The sequence below is a fragment of the Primulina eburnea genome, chromosome 11, assembly GCF_022965805.1.
Source record: "Primulina eburnea isolate SZY01 chromosome 11, ASM2296580v1, whole genome shotgun sequence".
Classification (NCBI taxonomy): domain Eukaryota; kingdom Viridiplantae; phylum Streptophyta; class Magnoliopsida; order Lamiales; family Gesneriaceae; genus Primulina; species Primulina eburnea.
In genome coordinates this window covers 2,929,778-2,950,725 of record NC_133111.1, presented here as the reverse complement: position 1 = coordinate 2,950,725, position 20,948 = coordinate 2,929,778, and the positions used below count along the sequence as shown (strand labels likewise).

Sequence of the window (20,948 nt, the reverse complement as noted above, 5' to 3'; positions counted from 1 at the left end):
TTCTTTCATTCTTTTTTCCCTCGAATAACGGCTTTGTAATAAATAGCGTAAACAAATTAATTTTTCTTCGATATCTATTAATAATTGTAATTTTTTAATTTTGTTTTTTCACGATGAATGTGACGAATTCATACAACATGGCTCAAACCAAAAATTTCATGATTATCATAAATAAATAATTTTAAAAAGCAATATATTTAAAAATAATATTTTTATTTATTTTAAGTAATAATAGTTTAAATCATGTAAATAAAATTAAAAATATGTATTTACAATAAAACATGAATAAAGATTAATGATTGAACAGTGAGGCCCATAAATAATTAGTGTTGATGTTAAAATGAATATGTGAAAAAACATTTATTAATACGATGTATGTGTGTGTTTTTTTATAAGGTGGTACACCACCAATGTGCATATGCTAACACATCTATTCTATTTTATAAAGAGTGATGACATCATAATAACCACTTAAGAAGAATACCAATTTTTTCTCTCAACTTTACCCTTATCTGATATTAATATTACACTTTTGTTTTTACTTTTTTTTTTAGATTTCAACATACATTTTTATTTTGAGTGAGTCTCATGTGAGACCGTCTCACGAGTCATAATCCGTGAGACGGGTCAACCCTACTCATATTCACAATAAAAAGTAATACTCTTAGTATAAAAAGTAATACTTTTTCATGTGTGGTCCAAATAAGAGATCCGTCTCACAAATACGACCTGTGAGACCGTCTCACACAAGTTTTTGTCTTTTATATTTATTTTATTTCAACAATTCAAATATCAATTTAGTCCTTATATAATTTGTTAAATTTTATTTTTGTCTATTGATAATGATAAAAAAGACTGTACACATAGAGCACGTATACAAAATAACTACAATTTAAATATGTGTGTTCAGTATATTTTTTTTTAAAAAAAACACAGAGACATATTGTTCTCATTTTTTTACCAGAACCCTTGAAAAAGTACAGCAACTCCGAAAGATAATTAACAGAAGAATAAAAAGTACAAAAACGACAGTTTGGGGTGTCGTTTAAATCTTCCATCCCCTCTCCCTCTTATTCGCTCCCTCTTTCGTTGTCCTTTTCGCCCCAAATCGTAACTCAAATACATACACAGCCATTACATACAGAAATAGCAAAGGAAGTTTGTTGGGAATGGAGTACAAGGGGTCTCACGAACAAGAAGACGACCTTTACGGCGGCGATGTGCCTGAGGAAGCATACATGGAATCCGATTTCGACCAATCGATGGAACCTCAAGCCGATGTTGACTCCAAATCTGAGGTGTGTATGTGTGTGTGTGAAGATATGAATGGGTTTTCTGTCTTCTTTGTGTTTGTAAAATAGAAAGTAATAAGGGTTTGTGCGTGTATGAACTGTGTATATATGGTTTTGTGTGATTTGGGGTTTCATTATGTAGGAGTTGGAGAGTATGAAGAAGAGGTTGCAGGAGATTGAGGAGGAAGCATCTGCGCTTCGTGATATGCAGGCCAAGGTCGAGAATGAGATGGGAGCCACTCAAGGTTTATGCTCACTCCGAGTTTATGGACCTTTACAAAAATGTAGTATCTTTGTATGTTTTCAAAAAAATTTGAATCAGTAGCTGATTAAAAATCTCAAAAGATTTTTTATGTCTAATTGTTCGGAGAAATCAAGGGTAAATTTGATTTTGGGACAAATGTAGGTATTTGCTAATTGATTAGTTGAGTTGGTTAGTATTGTCTTGAGTGTTCGCTTGCTTGTTGCAGTTTTATTTTTCAGTTTTTATTTATGCCAAATTGGATGGGATTTTATTGCTATCTAATTCTGCTCAAGATAATTCATATAATGCAAAATCAACATTCTTTTGGCATCAAAACACTGCAAGCCTGTTTAATTCCAGTGAGATGGTTAACTGCATTTGACTATCTTCTAATGACGTGAGATACATGATAGTTATTTGAAACCAGGTCAAAAGTTCAAGATAACTTTATTGTAAAATGACTTAGGTCATACAGTGGTTGCAATTTAATTAGATGTAGTCCGCAATATTCGATATACGAAAGATAGTTGTTTCTTCATTGTGCTTTTTTTATTTATACATCGGAAGCTAACGATTTTAAGTCTATATACGACCACACATTTAAGTCCGGATATCATAATTACCATTCACTTTAGTGCGTGCTACTAATTTTTCTTCTACCAAACTGAATGTTAATAACCTGGATGAGTTAAATTTTGGTGCATCTGGTATTCAATTTTTCGTTTCTTTCTGGTTTTTCTGGCTTGCTGGTTTGGCCACTTTCATTATTCACACCCAATTTTATTTTTTATGGCTTAATTTTTATATCGAATTGTGTGCAGTTAAATTCTGAATTATATTACTAAAACAAAAGCCTTTTCACGTTGTCAAGACCGACATTTTACATAACTATGAACTGAAATGAAATAAGGCCTAAAAGTTCACACACACACACCCCTTTAGATTTGTACCAGAATGGGTTTGCATAAGTCAACAACACCCCTTGAAACATTTTATATCATCAATATTATGCATATAGAAGAATGGATAGACGAGACCATAGCTTTTGGGTCAACATTTCATCGTCTTCTATGTATCTTTAACTTTTGTTGATCTGTTCTCATTTGTGCTTACCTCGTCCCTTGTGTGTGATTAAATAATAAATAAATTCAAATATGGGTAATGAGTAACTTTACTGGTAAGATGTGTTTGTGAAGACAACTTTAGGTTTAATGCATTAGCTAGATGGTAGTGGCTGTTGTTGTTGCCAGTGGAGATTAAATAATTTTAGATTGTTAGGACACTTGTCTATAGCATGGTGTGGTCATTCAAAACTAATAAAAAAAATAAATACTTTCATTGCAAATATGGGAGTGTGTAGGTGAAGAGTGAAAGCGTACGAGGGTGTAAAATTAAAAGTTCTATTTATACTTTTTATTGGTAAAGTTGGTGTGCTTTTCAGATGTCTTTTGCATGCCTTTGATGTGGGCATGAGTCAATGCTTTCATTTCTAGCCAAATCATGCATTTTGCTAAATCTAATTACATATCTATTAGTTTGCCTGCCTTTAGTGTTTACTTTATCCCTTGCCAAGGTTCGTGTTGGATTGTGAATAGAAAACATAATCCCGATCCATTAGGAAGCCGAGGACTCTGTTTTGATTTCGGTTTATGAAAATAAAAAATCAAAGGCAGGATGGTGTTAAACTGTAATTGGGAACCCATCTTAACTTCTTAATACTTTTACCATAGGCAGGCGAATTAACTTTTGTAACTTAAATTACTTGGTTTATATAAAATAAAATCAAACTTCATTCATATCACACTTTTTTAAAGAAAGAAAAAAATCATAATAATTTGTATAGTAATCATTAAAGAATTAAACTTAGTTTGATGATTTAATAACCTCCTTAGTCTGTAAATTGTTTTGAGTAAGTGGGAAACGTGGATAAAATAAAAGGCAACAATTTGGCAAAAAATGTAAATAAACTCAAACCTATAATTAAGCGCATTAAACATGTTTGATGATCAATAAATCGCAAGCCTTAGTTTCAACATTAATATTGCAATAATCTGATATTTTATCGAATAAGAAAATCTTTAAATTTTCATATGGACTTTTAATATTTTAAATTTATTCTCGAAAGAATTTTAACTTCATTATTTTTCTCCAAATAAACCCAATGAGATGAGTTATTTAAAGAGGATAACAATGAATTATAGTCCAACAAAGATTTAGACAATATTTAGGTTTTTTTGTACATGATATAATTGTTGAAAACTAGTGACACATTTAATTTTGAATTTTTTGTGTTTTCTAGAGCTTGAAAATTTATATATTTAATTAATAATTAATTTGTTTTACTGCTTAATTTATGACTAATCATGCTTACACTTGCAACTCATGATGCTTGGTCTCGGCGTTTCCCATACCTTGAGCTTTTTATATCCTTGGCTTAAACACTATCATTTAACGAATCCCCTGCCTTAACCATAAAGCCCAAGTCCTGGTATTTTTCAAGGGCTCGAGGCTACTTTTAAGTGCACCTTCAAATCAGAGATAGTAAATCCACAATGAAATCCATGATTACGAACATTTATTTTCGCTTAAATATGAATGAATTATGTTTATCGATTTATTAAAATGCACACTGTATTTTATGTGATTAATTTTCTTTGGATATTTAGTTTCTAACATATCATTATTTGGGGTATTTTACTTTAATAAAGCTTGTGATGTGCTTTATCATTTTAGTGCCTAGGCTCTAGTCTATGATACTTATAAGTCTTGGTGTGCTTTACACTTCTCATAGCGAATGTGAAACTGTGGCACTACTTTCCACCTATATAAATTTTTTATGCTCGTGTTATACTTTCTGTTGTCCTATCTAAAGAACTGGCATACCACTTATTTATTTTACTTGTGAGACAAAAGCATTGAATGTGCAACAAATCGTAGTCATTTAACGACGTTCGCCTTTGAATGTGCGTGCACTGATTTTAGTTACCTTTTTATTCGTTGGGCATAACGCATCTTATTTGAGTGAATATCGAAAATCCTTTGTATATATAGGTCTTTCTTCTCATTTCATCGATACAAACGCCTCCCTCCCCTCTGCACAGCAGGCAAAATTTTTTGCGATAAGATCGAATGAATCCTTTACGCAAAAAAGGTAGGTAATCACTTATGGGTCAGATCTAAATCACATCAAGCCAAAGACAATTTCAAATCATTTTACCCTGTTTGAGCGAAGCCTAAATGCTCAAGCAATTGAATGATTGGCGAAGAGTTATTAAGATCTACTAATTGAACGAATCACGATTGAATCGATCCACCTTCACTCTTTATCTAGTTTCTGTTTAGATGAATGAAATGATTTGATGTAGAATTTCATCTCATATTTCTTATTTGAATTCTTCCTGATCTACAATGCTATTGTGCTTAGTTGTTATTTTAAGTCGCAGATTGTGAAATATTTTGCCTGGATACAATTATGTTTTGGACTTTCTATTTCTCGGTTTATGGCATATTAGGTTTGTTTAATTTGGCTCAATAGGTCCGTTTGCGCTCCTAAACTATATCTCGATTGATTGTTATGACTGCTGTTGCACGTAACCTAGATACACGTTATCAACAGATCAATTTCGAAATATAAAACACATTTAGTTTCAATCATTTTACTTGGTTCAAGTGCTTACCAATGGTCTTGAAATTCATTCACTGACTACTTTGGTCTTGTGTCTCTATGAAAACAAATTGAATTAAAATTGGAGTCTGGAGAGATGTTTTGATGAGTTGTCTGGCAAATTTCTCTCTCTCACTTTCTGATATTCCTCAAATTACTTTTTATAGACAGGCAGCAATGTGTTGCACTTGGAATAAGTTGGGAAATTCTTTGTTGAATAATATTTCATTTATTGACCATAGTCAATGATGTTGGACAAGGGATAAGCAATTTGTCCTCCCCAAAAGAGTTAGGAAGAGAAAACAAAATTGTATTTGGACTGGCTTAATGATTTTAGAAGCATTCTGGGTGTTTACCTGTTTATGAGGCTCTAAAATTTTGTCAGTGGATGTTTAGTTGTCCTTTGGAACTTCTAGGAGGTTGTAGCTTGTTCTTACTTTCTAGGGCTTCCCAACTTCTGTTTTTGAGTCTTTAAATGATTGGCTGTGAACCAGTGATTTTATCATCATTCTTTGTGACCAAACTAATTGTATTAACTTATTTGGTTGGCATGTCAGATGATTCAACTGGTGCCTCTGCTACTCAGGCTGAAAAGGAGGAAGTTGATTCTCGCTCTATATATGTTGGTAATGTGAGTTTCTTGGCCCTTAATTGATTTTTCACCACAACAATGTTAGTTTTGTCATATTGTGAAAACCACAGATTCGCATAAACAAATTAGTTTTTATATTACTTAAATGAAAGATATACAAGACTATGACAAAACCTTCTATGCTGAAGATTTGTCCTCAAGGGAGAGCCCTTAACAAGAGAGAACGATTTCCCACTTCCCCTAGTCAAATTAGAATTCTCTGACCAAAAGTAAATACTCGATATCCTCCCTAAAGGGTGGTGGGCCCATGCTATTTGAGCCCGTAAAATGTTGCTCTTCATCATATCCTTCCAGTGAGAATGTAGACCTGGTTAGAAAATCAAAACGTTGTAATAACCAATTTTAGAATTTTTTGCAGCCTATGTTAAAGAAACTGGGGTTAGATTGTAAAGTTTTAGTTCAACATGGATTTTACTGGTTTAACAAAATTAAATTTGCTTTATCTTGGATTTTTTTTCTTGCGCTTATTTTCCCACTCTCGTCTCAAGAAGGGCTAAAGATTACTGGATTTGGTTATTGTGATATATTTTATAAATCACAAGTCGGAGAAAACTTTGATGTTTCTACAGATAATTTTACCAATATTGAAGATTTATATTTGAATCTGCATCTGTATACACTATGTATCATGGTTGTATTGTATATGTGTGGTTCACCTCTCCACTTGATCCTTGGCAATTTTCATTTCCAATTACAGGTGGACTATGCTTGCACGCCTGAGGAGGTGCAGCAGCATTTTCAGTCTTGTGGGACGGTCAACAGGGTTACCATTTTGACAGATAAGTTTGGTCAGCCCAAAGGTTTCGCTTATGTAGAGTTTGTTGAAGTTGAGGCTGTCCAAAATGCTGTACTGCTAAACGAGTCAGAGTTACATGGCCGTCAACTGAAGGTGTGTCGACTCATCTTATTTTTAACATCAAGGCAAATGATTATTGAACTCCTGAAACTGATGTGATGTGATAATTGGCAGGTATCTGCTAAGCGAACAAATGTTCCAGGAATGAAGCAGTATCGGGGAAGGCGCCCAAATCCATATTTTGGATCGAGAAGGCCATTTTTTCCTGGTTTTCCTGCTTACCCTCCTTATGGTTATGGGTAAGCAGCACTACAGTTGTTTTGTGCTTGCTTTGCTTTTATATGAATATTATAAGAAAGATTGGGTCCAGGGGTTTTCAGTTACCTAATTACTCCAGTTTTTTTCTCTTTTGCATGTTTGTGTATGGGTTCACCTTTACGCTATGGAATCTCCCCCCTCCCCCTCCTTTCCCTGTTATTTTTTTGGTGTCTTACATTTAAGGTTTCAAACTCTCTTATGCAGGAGGGTTCCAAGGTTTAGGCGTCCAATGCGATACAGGCCTTACTGACGAATTTTTCCAGTTTTTTATGCTTTAAGAGAGTGGAAGTCGATTGAGAACAATCCATTTGAAACAGTAGTCATGCACCCGGACCTCCATATTACATCCTTTCTTGATAACTTCAATTAGTTTGGCATGCCTATAGATCTATCTTAGTCTGAGATTCAAACTTCTTGTAACTCTATTTGGTAAAATTGATTTGTGCTATGTACTCCATGCAATCGCATTTTCATATCGGATGCAACAGACAGTACAAATAGGAAACTATCAGCCATTTGTAATGTCGTCATATTCTTACAATGCCATTTCTTGTCTTCAGACTTTTTATCCTTTTGCTTCTTCTCTTTTTCGTTCTTCTATGGGAAAATTTTGATGACATTAAAAAAGTATATGACGTTTTCTATTTACAGATTAGTACTAGTTATCTAATATTAATTTTAAAAATTAGATGTGATCATGGTATATAAAAGCTTTAAGGGCTAATTTCCTTTGCCCCCTTGACCTATGATCGATGCCCATTTAAACTCGCTAATTTATGAACATATTTCCCTTGTAATATCTGAATTTCCCCATTCAATTTTTTAAAATTGTTTTTCCGAATTCCGATTAATGCCATATGTTATATATTCTGCAGAAGAGAAGCCAATTTAAAAGGTACAACATTTTCCCATTCTTAACATCTCCTCAATATTCTTGTTTTCTTTTTACAGTTCTCACTAATAAATACATCGATAAGATGTGGTTTAGTCAGTCCTTAAATCTACTTAGAAATTTAAAGCATTTTCTTTCTCATACCAAGTTATATGAAACGAAATAGAATTGTCATGATAAATTACATAAAAAAAATGATGCAAACGAATATTAGATACATTGCAATGATTAGTGCCGTAAAATACAAAACCTGAGCCAAGTCGGAAACACAAATTTCCGTTACATAACCCGAAACAACCAAACAAGCAACCCAAAAATGGCCCCAACAATATAACTCATGCTAGGGAAGCTAGTAAATGATGAATTTGTGGGACTGTTGGTCTTAGAAGGTGGTGCAAGATCTCCTCCTGGCTGTGCCTGCGGGGCGCTGGCAGGTGCTGCTGCTGCCACCTTTTGATTTGCTTCAACATTGACATGAAGCTTCATCCCTCCAAGGCAATGCAACCTATTGCCACAGACGAAGTATCTATCCCCAACTCTGGTTAGCGGATACGATGTGTTCCCATTACTATTCGATTGTAGTACTTCAGTCATGTTGCATCCCTCGTACTTTTTTTTGGTCACCTCGCTCACAGAATGAGAAGAGGAATACTGGAATACTGCAGAATCAACGAGGAAGCAAACATCAGAAAAAAATCAGAGATCAATCAAACTTGTCGAGCTTTAATTCTAATAAACTCAACACACAACAGCTCATCGATTGCGACGACTTACATAAGGTATCCCCAACCATGAAAGTCTTGTCATTTGGCCATGATTCAAGATCCGTGCTAATATCCCAACCCGAGTTGTCGCCAACTATGTATGTAGTTGCCGAGGTATGGAACGTGAGTAGAATCGTGGATATTAAAAGTACTATAAGTTTTGCCATTGGCATGAGTTGCAAGTTATATGTTACAACTTGTGATGCTTATAAAGAAGTGAGAGCTAGCTGCTTTTGGATGGGTTATTGTTGTACGTCGCTAGTTGTTAGATGAGCTACCCGTTTGAATTATGCATTTGTTTATTACTACATCTTACCAAATTGGAGGAGAAGCTTAAATTTTTGAATAATCGGAGAGCATAAAAATATTCAATTTTGATATAGGTATGGTTGTTCGAGAAGAGCTGTTGAAAGGTCAATGTTGGGATTATGATATTTTCGAATGAACTTTTTTAAGATTTTGGTTGGACAAAATCAGCTTATATCTATTTAAAAAATTACAGAAACAATCGAAGATTTTTCTGTTGGCTGGAAGTTGAACGCCTCCCAACTGAAAAAATGACGGTCTTGAGTGTTTGATGACCCATTGAGAACGAAATGTTGACGAAGAGACTTATCTGGGATGTTTAAAATTCTATAGCTCGACATTCCAAGAATAAGGCATACATAAAAGGAAGTCCTCTAAAGCTGATGAGTGACTAAATTAACACGGATGACTGGCTTCGTAAAAGTTCCGAGTACTTCAGTGGCTACACAGAAATATGGAAGCACCGGTGGACCGGTTGAGAGCCAAAAAAGGTGAATACAAGTTAGGAAACATACGGTGCTAATAATCATGTTTCAAGTGACAACAAATTAAAGGTTGGGCCACCTTGCCTTACAATCTCGAGCAAAACAACCCATAAAACCATTCAAGAACTACAAAAAGATCGCCAAAGAGAAGGTACAACTTAAGATGATAGCATGAGTGGCTTCTGCAGCAGATTTGAACTTGCATCATATGGGTTTGATCTTGAAGTGGAGTGAGATCAAAGAGAAGACAAAACATTTCAGATCCTGCAATGAGAGAACACCATAAAAAAACATGGAATTTGGTAGTATGACACAAGTCAAGACATACTCGTACCAACTCACCGGTGTTAGGCGGTATTCGGGCTGCCACCCATTGCCTAGGGCTTAGACAGTTTTTTTTTATCTATATATTTAATTTTTCTTGTTAATCTCCATATTTCTCCAATAATTCATCTCTGTCAAATTTTAACTCAAAATTAAAGGCATGTCGTCATTTTTATCCTATACAAAGTGATCAAAAAATATGCCAACCAATCTATTTTAAAAAATAAAAAAACAAAAAAGTTCAATATATTACATTTAAATGGCTGCCTAGGCGGATCTAAAAATCGGGGTGATGGACGACCGTCAAGTGCCTAAACGCCTCCTAAGCAGTCCTAGGCGGTGCTTTTTAGAACACAGTTGATTCATGGGACATGAATAAAGAACCATCCTTGATAACCAACATGGACAAATACCAATATAAAAGTGTCTTGATAGTTTATTATTTCGGTTTTCATTAGAATGCGAGATAATAACGGGCGAGATATATAAAGTATTACAGGCCAAAAAGGGATATAACCCTGCATTACAGATATGAAGCTCACATATCACATCCAGAGTGTTCAATTCAATTCAAACAAGGTTTCATGCAACACTCTGCCAGCTATTTCACACATCAATATCAATGGCTTTATAAGTGAAACTGGTCAGTTTGGCAATGCAGGATCGTGTATGTACATAATATTGAAATTTACTCTTATAGTAATAATTCCTGAAAACAGTAAACGAACAAGACAAACATGTTTATAGACTTTTTTCTTTATAAAGACTTCTTAGTTTTAACTCATGACTAAACTAAACATAAAATAAATTCCTATGGCAAAAAAGTCATAGATCGGATCGACATGATTTGATCCATCAACAGATACAAGCAATAACAATTCATTCGATATCCAGTCTTGTAGGATGCAAATTGAATGCACTCGAAAATCAAATATCAAGTTGAATACATGGCGTGGAACCAAATCAAGACCACATCCCATCAATCTTTGTTTGTTTAACTAGTAATGCACACAATTAGTCCTTCACAATACAATTACAATTACCACTAACATTAATCCAGAAATCGAATAACCAAATTCAGGTCATAAATTAAAAGAAAATTTTCGAGGAATTGTACTGGTAATCATACCTGAACAAGATAATAGAAAATGCGCAGACCCTCGGGATCTTTGCTGGTTTGAACATCCATGAGGGAACCAATTTTGGACGTCGTGAACGAAATATGCTCGTTCCCCATCACAATCTCCAGCTCCTGCCTACCCACACGGTCAGGCTCCGGCCAATTATTATCGTCCTCCTTCATTATCTGCAAAACAAATATAACAACCAATTTTCAAAACACTAAAGAGCCCCTTGCAATTCAGAAGAAAGTCGAGACATTGAGAGTAAGAGTTGCCTCAGATTCGGCAACTATTCGGCGGCACTCCTTGAGGGCGGCTTGTGTGAGGAAGATCTCTTTGCGAATCATGGTATCGTTCTTGTAGTTTGAGTTGTTGGCATAACGGAGCTTTCCATCGGGTCGGAACTCAAATTCCAAGAATTCGTGCCCGAATTTCCCCTTGTGCCCGACATAGTAACGCAGGTAGAACTCGCCGATATCTTCGCCGTCTGCCATTGACATAGGTTTAGTCCAATGTTTTGCGTGGGTAAACTATAGAGAAATAGGGCGCCATACTTAGAAGATATTTGGGCCTTTTTTCGCTCTTGTTAATTACTGGGCTTTTGGAAGAATTCATGGGCTTTTACTTATAGTTTCGACACAATTTGTGATGGGCCGCCCACTAAAATTATGGACCCAAACTTTAGCGATAAATGAGCAAATGAAAATCAAGGGGAAAAATTATGAATAAAAAGATTTATGAATTTTTTTAATATTTTTAAATGAATTTCAACATTTAGATAGGTAATTTATTTTATGAAAACCATAATTACAAGAGATATTTGAAGAAATATATGTTTTGAGTGGAATTCATTCATGTTAAACTATTCTTCCAATATAATTGTAATTCTATTCTCATCTCCATTTCATGTCTAGATGAATAAGTTATTTAATATTTCTTTTTGTATGTATATATACACCCACACATTTAAAATAAAATAAAATTTTCAAAAAAGAAAACGTTAATATCATATCTTACAGGATTAATAATCATATTTTTAATCATTATATTTTAATGTATCCGCGACATGATCAATGGTGCATTTTAAGTGTTTTTAACTAATAAAATGGCGTATCATAGTGGATTCGGGCTCTCAGGTAGCTCGAGTTCTCAAAGCATGCACTGTACTTTAGGCACCAAGATATCGCAGAGGCTGGTCTAAGTAATAAACCTTCTTACCTTTGACGGTCCATGTTGTGGAGCAGACCTTAATTTATAGGAAATTGAGCTTTGTTGGCATGTCGGAGATGGAGCAAAGATTACCATGAAGGGGAACAGATGGATACCGGGCTATAGGGGTTGAGTCATTCCAGCAGGGATGCAGGACAACCATATGCATGGTGGTTAAGTACCTTATTGAAAATGGGAGATGGAAAGAGTCATTGGTACGTCAGCTAGCACTTCTCACATTACCTGGTGGAAGAGATCCTATCCATTCCCATCTCACCATGAGGACTGCCGATTCTGGCTATTTGATTCAAAAGGAAAATACACAGTTCGAGATGGGTACAAGGTAGCTACGGGCTTTATGACTCGCCTCGTTTGAAGAGTTGGTGGCAATACCTTTGGGCTCTTAATTTCAACATGTTGAGAGAGTTGGCCAACTCTTACTTGGCACAGATAATGTGAAGAAGGCTAGCTATAAAAGTTATGGCTGGTGAGGACTTTGCGTTCTATCAAGAAGTGATTCCAGGAGCCATGTTCAGCATAGGATTTCGAAACGAGAAAGTGGGTTCGGTTCACTCGTCGCACTCGCCGTATTTCTTTCTTGATGAGGACGTGCTTCCCATTGGAGCTGCGCTACACAGTACACACACTGCTATTGCTGATCAGGTTTATCTGAGAGATGGGAACCAGTCTGATCTTTGAGTTGAGCTATTTCTGAGATGCTTCAGTACTATCCTCGCTCAAAGGTGAAGTTGGTTTAATTCAGATTCAAGAAACATCAACTTTTTGTTCATTTTCCGCAGTTGCAATCAAAAGTAATACAAACGCATGTTTAATATATACCATCAAGAACAATTACCAAAATCATCTTTTTATAAACTGCAAAATGAAAGAGCCAGATTTAATATTAATTAGCAGCTACTTATTCGAAACGTAACATACAATATATATTTTTCTGAGATTTATAATTATTTGACATTTGTTTCTTCGAACAAAACCAAAGTGAATTATTATCCCCTTTTTATTTTATAATTGTTAAAATAAATTTGTATCATATATTAAACGTGACATTTAAAAATTACTCATTGAACTATTATTATTATTATTATTATTATTATTATTATTATTATTATTATTATTATTATATATATATATATATCTATATATATATATATCCTGTCGCATATTTTAAGTGAAATTGATTTTATGTTTATTTTTAATAATTTTCAATAGAGAGAGTTTCAGACAACCATTTTAAATACTGTACTTATATAATTAATTCACTCAACGTTATACACACATAATTATTTTTTCGTTTTCTTTTTCTTTTCTTTTTTTTTTTGGTCTAAATTAAGCTCCAATTATTGGACTCTTACTAGACTGAACGAAACTTCTTCACCATTTATATATATAACATCTAGGCACACAATTACTGATCTATACATGAATTCTGCGCAAACCCCATATCCAAATTTCTTACAAATTTTCGTATAAACCCGATCCTCTCCCTCTCCCTCTCTCCCTCTCTGTCTATATATATATAGAAGAGATGATAAATGTACAGAAAATGGTGGAATTAATGGAAGAATGCAGTTTGATAATGGGAAGAATGAGGGAAAGGTTGGTTTACTATTTAATATTTCCAAGAAGAAGGACGTTGCTGTTGCTGAGAAGTCCTCCAGCTGATTCAGATTCTTCTTCATTTCTTGTCTTCTTTTAATTTATATATTTATTAATTAAATACGCTTTTCTTTTCAATATTATGCATGCATATGTATCTGCTGAAATTTCCCAAGTTTTTGTAATTTGTTCGTATTTTGAAGAATAAAAAAACTAATTAATTATCCTTTCTTTTATTTCTTTCTCTTGGTTTTTCTTGAACTGGCCCCCTTTACGGTCATGACTGTATATATATAATGAACAGTAGTTTGATTAAGGTTCTATTCGAATATCGAATTACTTGTTTGTGTCGAGGAAAATCCATAAACAGCAGAATCTATCGTTCTAAATCATCAATAATTTGACTGAAAACATAAGTGAAATTGTATCCGAAACCATAATACTGACTTATTTATGACATGTCTTGATGGTTTTCCAGATACGCGATCTGAACAAAAATTAGCTGGTAACTTTATTTTTGGGCTTAACTTAATAGACAATGTACAACACATAATTATTTACGTACATTTAAGTCTATATTAATAAAATTGATCCAACAATTTGTTGTTATGTGCTGAAATATAGGAAGAACAGAAACATTGAAATGTAAAAACATGGGAAGTTTGATATTTGTTCCTTATGACGATAAAAGGTCCAAGAGAATTGGTTCAAATGTCTCTATCTACTCATTTAATTAATGGGGTTATGCATCAAATTTTATTTTAAAAATTAGACAATAATCACATTTAATGGGGAATTGTCGCTAGAAAAACCGACTAACTTTTTCAATATTGCATATATTTATTTAGTTTACAGTTATATTTTATTTTTCTATATACAATGTGATTTCAATAGATGATTATGCGCACTTATATAATAATTTATAAGTTATACCCTAAAAAATTCCAATAAAATGATTATGATGAAGTTAGATTTTCTATCATGGACTCGAAATTGAAGTATGAAAATTTAGGGAAGATAAGTATGTATGTAATATTCAAATAGATTTAAGAATGAATTTTTCCTTATATGAAAATTTAGGTAAAATAAGTATGTATGTAATATGTCTCCACAAATAAATAAATTACAATCACTCTCTTTTTAGTAGGCTTAAATAATTAACATAGAGTAGGTCTTTTGTGAGAGCGTCTCACAAATCTTTATCTGTGAGACGGGTCAAACCTACCGATATTCACAATAAAAAGTAATACTCTTAGCATAAAAAATAATATTTTTTCATAAATGACCCAAATAAAAGATCTGTATCACAAAATACGACCTGTGAGACCGTCTCACACAAGTTTTTGTCATTAACATATGTCATAACACATAAATTCGTAAGCATGAAATTATAAAATCAAAATATTTAAAAATGAAATATTATAATCTTGTCATGTCCAAAATATTTTATTCTTTGAAATAACAAAATAATATGTTATAATATTTTCTTTGTGTTATGGGTATATTATTCTTTTTTAGATCTATTCGTATGCACGTAGAGCTCGCTGAGTTAACCAATTTTGTAAACAAAGCATTAAACTCAAAAATAAACTTCTTCGAGTTCGATATAAAATTGGAGATCGATGTTTAAGAATCAAACACAATTATCAGTTTTGTATTTACAAATATTAACTAAATGTTTATTGATTTAGGATCAGATCGAAAGAAAGATCCCATAATAAATTCATCTGATTTTTTAGCCAGGTTCATCGTTAATTATATATATTATATTATTAAGCGTGACTCTTAAGAGAGTATATTCAATATAGGAGATTTATTGATTTTTAATACTCTATAAAAATCTAGTGGTATTCAAAATAGACTTTCATAGAGTTTTAAAAAGTCAAGTGATATTCAATATTAACTTTTAAAAACTCTATAAAAGTATATATGTATTCAAATTTTCAATAGACTTTTAATAACTTCATGAAATTCATCAACATACAAACATTAAAGCCTAATATACAACTATAAATTGTCAAAAATTGTAATTGATACAATCCAAAGATTTGTATGGATTTTTAAAACTTCTAATTCATACACAAGCTATAATTAAGTACAAATTTTTTAAATTCTATAAAAATAAAATCACAAAAGTTTATAAAAATCTTGCTAAAAAGTCTATATAAATCCACATAAATCTGTGAGATTCTGTAAATAAAAATTTATCAAATTCACAGAAGATATCAAAATATTTAATTCTATAATTATCCTTCTTATCTTGCTATAAACTTTTTCAATTCACATCATATTTAAAAGAAAAAATATATACATACTTTCTTTTAAATCGAATAACTCTTTTAAATTGAAAATAATTTTATATTAATTATTTAATATTATTTGACAAAATTAAAAATAATATTAACACATGTAACTAGTTTGTATTTTTGAGTCGTGATAAGAAATTTTAGACAAACGCTTGGATGATATTCACCGGGCATTTTTGGGGTCATCAAAGATATTGTTCAAAACTGAAAGGGCATAATCGCAAATAACATAATAATTTAAGAAACCTGTGCCCAACAAAGTTGCTTCGTCGTCGAAGAAGAAGAACAGTCAGAAGACGACGACTTCTCTTTCGTTTCTCGTTTCCCCTTTGGCCTCTTGCCAGGTATTTTTTACCCTATCAAATTTGTTGTCGATGTTCAACATATTGTCTTATCTTCACCCGCAGGAGAAAGTATACGCTGTTTTCAATCTTTTAAACTACTGAAATCACCTTTTCCGTGCTGAATTTTGGTCCCGAGTTCCTGCTTTTTTTCATAGATATCTCGTTTTCTTTTGAATTTTTCTGGGTTTTGATTGATTTATGCTTTTAATCACAGCGAAAGTTGATGGGTTTGGGTCGTGGGGGTAATGGTGCCGGTGGAAACCCGTCATCTTCAACCTCAAATTTATCAGCTTCAGCCCCACCGTTCACTGTCGATAGATCGAACTTAAACCATAATTCAAATCCTCTTTTGCATCATCCTGAATCGTCTTATGGCACTGAACCCTTTAGCGACACTTGGAAGTATACAAACTCATCATCCCATAAACCTGAACTGGATATGCATTCTACCAGAACCACTAGCTTTCCGTTATCAGATGCTATGTCTACGAGCCCTTCTCCTACCCATTGGATGCCTTGTAGTCGTGATGCCAAAACCTTGGGGAATACTCTTGCTTATGGTGGTGGAGTGAAGTCTTATTATCCATCGGTTGTACCTCCTATGGTTGACGAAAGTAGCCCATTGGTTGAGGACGGATCAGCTTATACTCATAGAGTGATTGACCAGGATCACAGGCCTGAGTGGATGCATAGGTTGGAATTTAATCAATTTATCAGTGGACAGCAGTCTAAAAGAGTTGAACTTGATGGAAGTTTCTCTTCTGAGAGGGAAGAAATTGGGGACTTGTCAGCTCAGATTGATTATACACATTGCGCAATTGATAAGGATTATATGCCTCAGCAGATGGATAGTTTGGATATCAATGGAATTCGATATAGAAGAGTTGAACTTGATGGAAGCTGCTCTTCATACATGGAAAATGTTGGGGACATGTCTTCTCAGTTCGATTATACTCAAAGTGCATATGATTGGGAGTACAGGCCTCAGCAGATGGATAGCTTGAATATCAATGGAAATCTGTATAAAAGAGCTGAGTTTGATGGAAATTTCCTTCCCGAGAGGGCAGAAATTGGTGGCTCACACATTTATACAAATCCTGTTAGTGAAGGTATGCTCATCATCTTTTCTTAGCCAGAGCCTTACGTTGGAGGGTGCAGCCGACCTTCTTGATTCTGCAATTTGAATCTTTACATAAATAAAATGAAAATTTTATGGAAAGGATTAAAGCTTTAGGACCCATAAATTTCCTCCACACCCAATTGGACTCTTAGCTCAACAACCAAGATTCATCTTATGTTTAAATTCATAAAATAGAGGAATGTTTATTTGGTGGGAGGATTGGCATCTCAATTCTCACATTTATCATAAACTTGCTTGTATGAAACAATCATTCTGTTGAACTGATTGTGCTACGAGTTTGTTGATATGTGTTGAATTCTCAGATAGAACTTGCATTTATTTATTTATTTCTATGCATTATCGTATTTTTACAGTTGAGACTGTTCGAGAAACCTCTTAAATGTAGGGTGAATATACTTAATAAGGAGTTTAAGTGTTTAACCACACACTTTACCTCCTCTGGGAGTACACACACACAGGGTGTGTATGTGTCTCTGACATAAATTACTTCTCTGTCAATGAGTAGGATGTGGAATTGAATTTGGAGGCAAACCTGGAGAAATACATGGAAGATCTAATCTGGTTACTGACAGGGCACTTGGAATTCAAACTGTGGAGTGTGTAAATAATAAGTTATGTTTTGAGAAAAAACCAAGCTCCCTGGTTTCCGGATTGACTCGTCCAGAATCTCGCCCTCGAAGTCTGTCACATGAGATGCGCCAGAATTTCTATAACTATAAAAACTCTTGCAGTCCATATGACAAACGTGTTAGGCCAGATGATGCTGCTTTCACTAATTCTGTATCAGTGAAAAGATCTTCACCTACTGTGGTTATTATGCCACCACCTGCTATCCCTGATATGTTGGGACGATATGATGATTCTCGTAAAGCTGCAGAAAATGACAATGTTGCTGGTGACTGCAATGTGCACTTTGAGCGCTCCAATCCATCAAACAATAAAGATCCTGGCCCAAAACCAAGCTCTGAGATCAAAGAAGGTCCCCTTGATCCAAAATTTTCTAAGCAACATAAAGATAGAGGTTTCCTATCGTCATCTGTAGTAAATGAACTTTCAAGTTCACTGCATATCAATGATACATTTGTGGGAAATATCAAAGAGAGATTTGACTCTCAAATATCAGATTCGAATTTCTCCCTTGTGTTGGATGTGGTTGATGAATGTGTTCAAGTAGTTGACTCGGTTGAGGATTCATCAGACTTCATAGATCACCACAACCTGGCTGTGGATTCTCCTTGTTGGAAAGGGGCACCATCCTCACAATTTTCAGAATTTGATGTTGAAGCTGGCATCTCTCATAATTTTGTAGGGAAATTGAATGAAAATTTTGGTTTTGATGAAGCAAAACATAAAGAATTCCATCCGTTAGATGATCCAACCAGAGCTTTTCCTGCTGTGGCTGGTCACAACGACGAGAACAATGAAAATATATTTGTAAAAAACAATGTAGTACTTCCTTTAGAGAGTCTCCTGGATGCTAATCACCCAAGTAAAGAACAAATTTTATCAGATGATGCAAAAGCTGAAATATTTATGGTTTTAACTGCGAGAAGCAGCAAGGGAGTTCAGACAGGGGATGCTCTTGAGATGCCGATGATAAACTTTGACTTCCCTGAAAACTTGAATTGTGGTTCTCACACAAAAAATTCTGAGCTGAAGCATTTCAGCAGTAAAGATGAAGTCAGGATGAAGCTCGATGATGCCTCTGAAAGTAGTGGTGCTGTTGCATTTCATGTGGCGGAGAAGGTCCTAGCTTCACCTTCTTCTGAAGAAGATGCAACTGAGCATGTTGAACTACAACTAGATCCAAAAATCAAAACAACTATTAAAACATTGCATCATCTTTCAGAGATGCTTTTGTCTCAACTTTCGTATGATGCATGTGCTTTGGAAGAAGAAGACATCTTGGCTCTGAATCACACAATCAGCAATCTTGATACTTGTATGAGTAGTAGAATTGCTCAGCCAAGAAATAAGCAGGAAACTTCCAATCCTATGGGAAACATATCCGAGAAATGCCTTCATTTGGACTCGGACAACCGGGCAAAAGGGGTGTGTTAGTACTTTATTTTTGTGAAGTATTGGTTAGTCAGCCATTTATTTTCCCGTTTTCTGCTGCGGGGTTCTACCGTTTTCTGCTGCGGGGTTTTACCAACTCTCTAAATGCCATTGAGTTCATTCAGTCACGTTTTAGATCTCGGAACATTTTATTTGACTATATATTTGGTTCCTTTCACAAAAAATCTTATTGTTTCTTAAATATAAATTTGTATATTTTTTCTTCAGGGTGCTGTTGATTATAAACATGGGCACGCACCAGACGGTGAGAGAGCTGAGAAATCACCTGTTTTTTCTTTCTTGAGGGATGATACAGACATAATAGGAGATGATGGTACGGCCAAGGTACACTCTTTTCTTGTAAATTCAGGTCTGACGAGGCAAGCATTGCTGTGAATTGTGGGTTATATGATGTCTAAATTACATGTATTTGCAAATATCATCATCTATTATTCATCCAATATGGGGTGCTGTATAATAGGCCATAAAGACAGTACTCGAGGAGAATTTCCTCTATAATGAAGAAATGGATTCTCAAGCAATTCTCTTTAAGAGCTTGTGGCTCGAGGCCGAAGCTACACTCTGTTCCATCAGCTATAAAGCTCGCTTCGACCGATTGAAGATTGAGATGGAACAAGCAAAACCCAAATCATCAAAAGGTAAGATTTTAGAGAAATCATCAAATCTTGTTCTCCTTTCAATTGACGCTAACCTTTTGAACACAGAAAATAAAGATGTCGCGTCAACGATGCAAAAGGTTCACACTTCACCTGCTCCAAGCACATCTTCCAAGCTAACCATTAAGTCTCAAGATAACATGATTCCAAAACCAACCACACAGTGTCTGACCTCTTCTGTTTCTATGACGGTTCAAGATGATGATAAAAATAACTCCGTTATGTCTAGATTCAATATCTTGAAATCTCGAGAGGACAACTTGAAATCAGTAGTATGAAAAACGAGCAGCAATCCAAGACAATCATTGGAGATCTATTAGAGGTGAAGCCTTGAATATGCTGAACCTGACTTCTTGCATCAAGCTCCAACACCCTTACCATTAGGCGATCTGATCAAAGTAGATGCTACTGTGATATTCTCTCTTTCAGCTAAGAAGAATTGTAAGAGGGTTTTCGATGGTAGAACTCGGGAAAGTAGCAAAATCATGTCACGAACCTCTCTTTTTGCTGATCATGGTGATGCCGTTAGTAACATATTTGTTGACCCGTGTACATTTTTGTACAAATGGATGTTTTGCTGAAACCTGCAGTATGAAGTGTCTGGACTTCGATTTTTAGAGGTTCTTATTTCTCTGGCCAAAAAATTATTTAATGGTGGTGCCAAAAAAATATTGGAAAAAAAAAGCTGTAACATATCAAATTTTAGTTGATATGTTCTAAAAATAGAATGAACATGCT

At 34.4% G+C, this 20,948-nt stretch overlaps 4 protein-coding genes across 4 annotated transcripts; 2 read left to right on the top strand and 2 right to left on the bottom strand.

Annotated features, from left to right (window-relative positions):
- Positions 1 to 971: 971 nt before the first annotated feature.
- LOC140804689 (polyadenylate-binding protein 1-like) lies at positions 972 to 7,534 on the top strand. The gene is made up of 6 exons (XM_073160784.1): positions 972 to 1,298; positions 1,435 to 1,537; positions 5,758 to 5,831; positions 6,550 to 6,741; positions 6,823 to 6,947; positions 7,171 to 7,534. Exons 1-6 carry the CDS (start codon positions 1,170 to 1,172, stop codon positions 7,214 to 7,216), a joined length of 669 nt encoding a protein of 222 aa, XP_073016885.1. The 5' UTR covers positions 972 to 1,169; the 3' UTR covers positions 7,217 to 7,534.
- Positions 7,535 to 8,137: 603 nt separating this feature from the next.
- On the bottom strand, positions 8,138 to 8,789 carry LOC140804505 (stellacyanin-like). Its single transcript, XM_073160544.1, has 2 exons — positions 8,633 to 8,789; positions 8,138 to 8,517 (listed from the first exon to the last, which is right to left on the bottom strand). The coding sequence occupies exons 1-2, from the start codon at positions 8,787 to 8,789 to the stop codon at positions 8,138 to 8,140; spliced, it is 537 nt and encodes a 178-aa protein (XP_073016645.1).
- Positions 8,790 to 9,420: 631 nt separating this feature from the next.
- LOC140805159 (protein mago nashi homolog) lies at positions 9,421 to 11,406 on the bottom strand. The gene is made up of 3 exons (XM_073161373.1): positions 11,134 to 11,406; positions 10,867 to 11,043; positions 9,421 to 9,677 (listed from the first exon to the last, which is right to left on the bottom strand). Exons 1-3 carry the CDS (start codon positions 11,356 to 11,358, stop codon positions 9,618 to 9,620), a joined length of 462 nt encoding a protein of 153 aa, XP_073017474.1. The 5' UTR covers positions 11,359 to 11,406; the 3' UTR covers positions 9,421 to 9,617.
- A 4,821-nt stretch (positions 11,407 to 16,227) lies between these two features.
- LOC140804344 (uncharacterized) lies at positions 16,228 to 20,827 on the top strand. The gene is made up of 6 exons (XM_073160298.1): positions 16,228 to 16,334; positions 16,549 to 17,443; positions 17,981 to 19,527; positions 19,762 to 19,878; positions 20,015 to 20,192; positions 20,259 to 20,827. The coding sequence occupies exons 2-6, from the start codon at positions 16,558 to 16,560 to the stop codon at positions 20,486 to 20,488; spliced, it is 2,958 nt and encodes a 985-aa protein (XP_073016399.1). The 5' UTR covers positions 16,228 to 16,334; positions 16,549 to 16,557; the 3' UTR covers positions 20,489 to 20,827.
- Positions 20,828 to 20,948: the final 121 nt, after the last annotated feature.

Bases quoted from the DNA above. Each gene is read 5' to 3' on its own strand.
- LOC140804344 (XM_073160298.1), top strand. From the start codon at position 16,558: ATGGGTTTGGGTCGTGGGGGTAATGGTGCCGGTGGAAACCCGTCATCT. The intron at 19,879-20,014 runs GTACACTCTTTT...GCTGTATAATAG, and splicing joins GAGATGATGGTACGGCCAAG to GCCATAAAGACAGTACTCGA. The intron at 20,193-20,258 runs GTAAGATTTTAG...TTTTGAACACAG, and splicing joins AAAACCCAAATCATCAAAAG to AAAATAAAGATGTCGCGTCA.
- LOC140805159 (XM_073161373.1), bottom strand. From the start codon at position 11,358: ATGTCAATGGCAGACGGCGAAGATATCGGCGAGTTCTACCTGCGTTAC. The intron at 11,044-11,133 runs GCAACTCTTACT...TTTGTTTTGCAG, and splicing joins GAATAGTTGCCGAATCTGAG to ATAATGAAGGAGGACGATAA. The intron at 9,678-10,866 runs GTATGATTACCA...CTCTCATTGCAG, and splicing joins TTTTCTATTATCTTGTTCAG to GATCTGAAATGTTTTGTCTT.
- LOC140804505 (XM_073160544.1), bottom strand. From the start codon at position 8,789: ATGGCAAAACTTATAGTACTTTTAATATCCACGATTCTACTCACGTTC. The intron at 8,518-8,632 runs GTAAGTCGTCGC...TTGATTCTGCAG, and splicing joins CATGGTTGGGGATACCTTAT to TATTCCAGTATTCCTCTTCT.
- LOC140804689 (XM_073160784.1), top strand. From the start codon at position 1,170: ATGGAGTACAAGGGGTCTCACGAACAAGAAGACGACCTTTACGGCGGC. The intron at 1,538-5,757 runs GTTTATGCTCAC...TTGGCATGTCAG, and splicing joins TGAGATGGGAGCCACTCAAG to ATGATTCAACTGGTGCCTCT. The intron at 6,948-7,170 runs GTAAGCAGCACT...TCTCTTATGCAG, and splicing joins TACCCTCCTTATGGTTATGG to GAGGGTTCCAAGGTTTAGGC.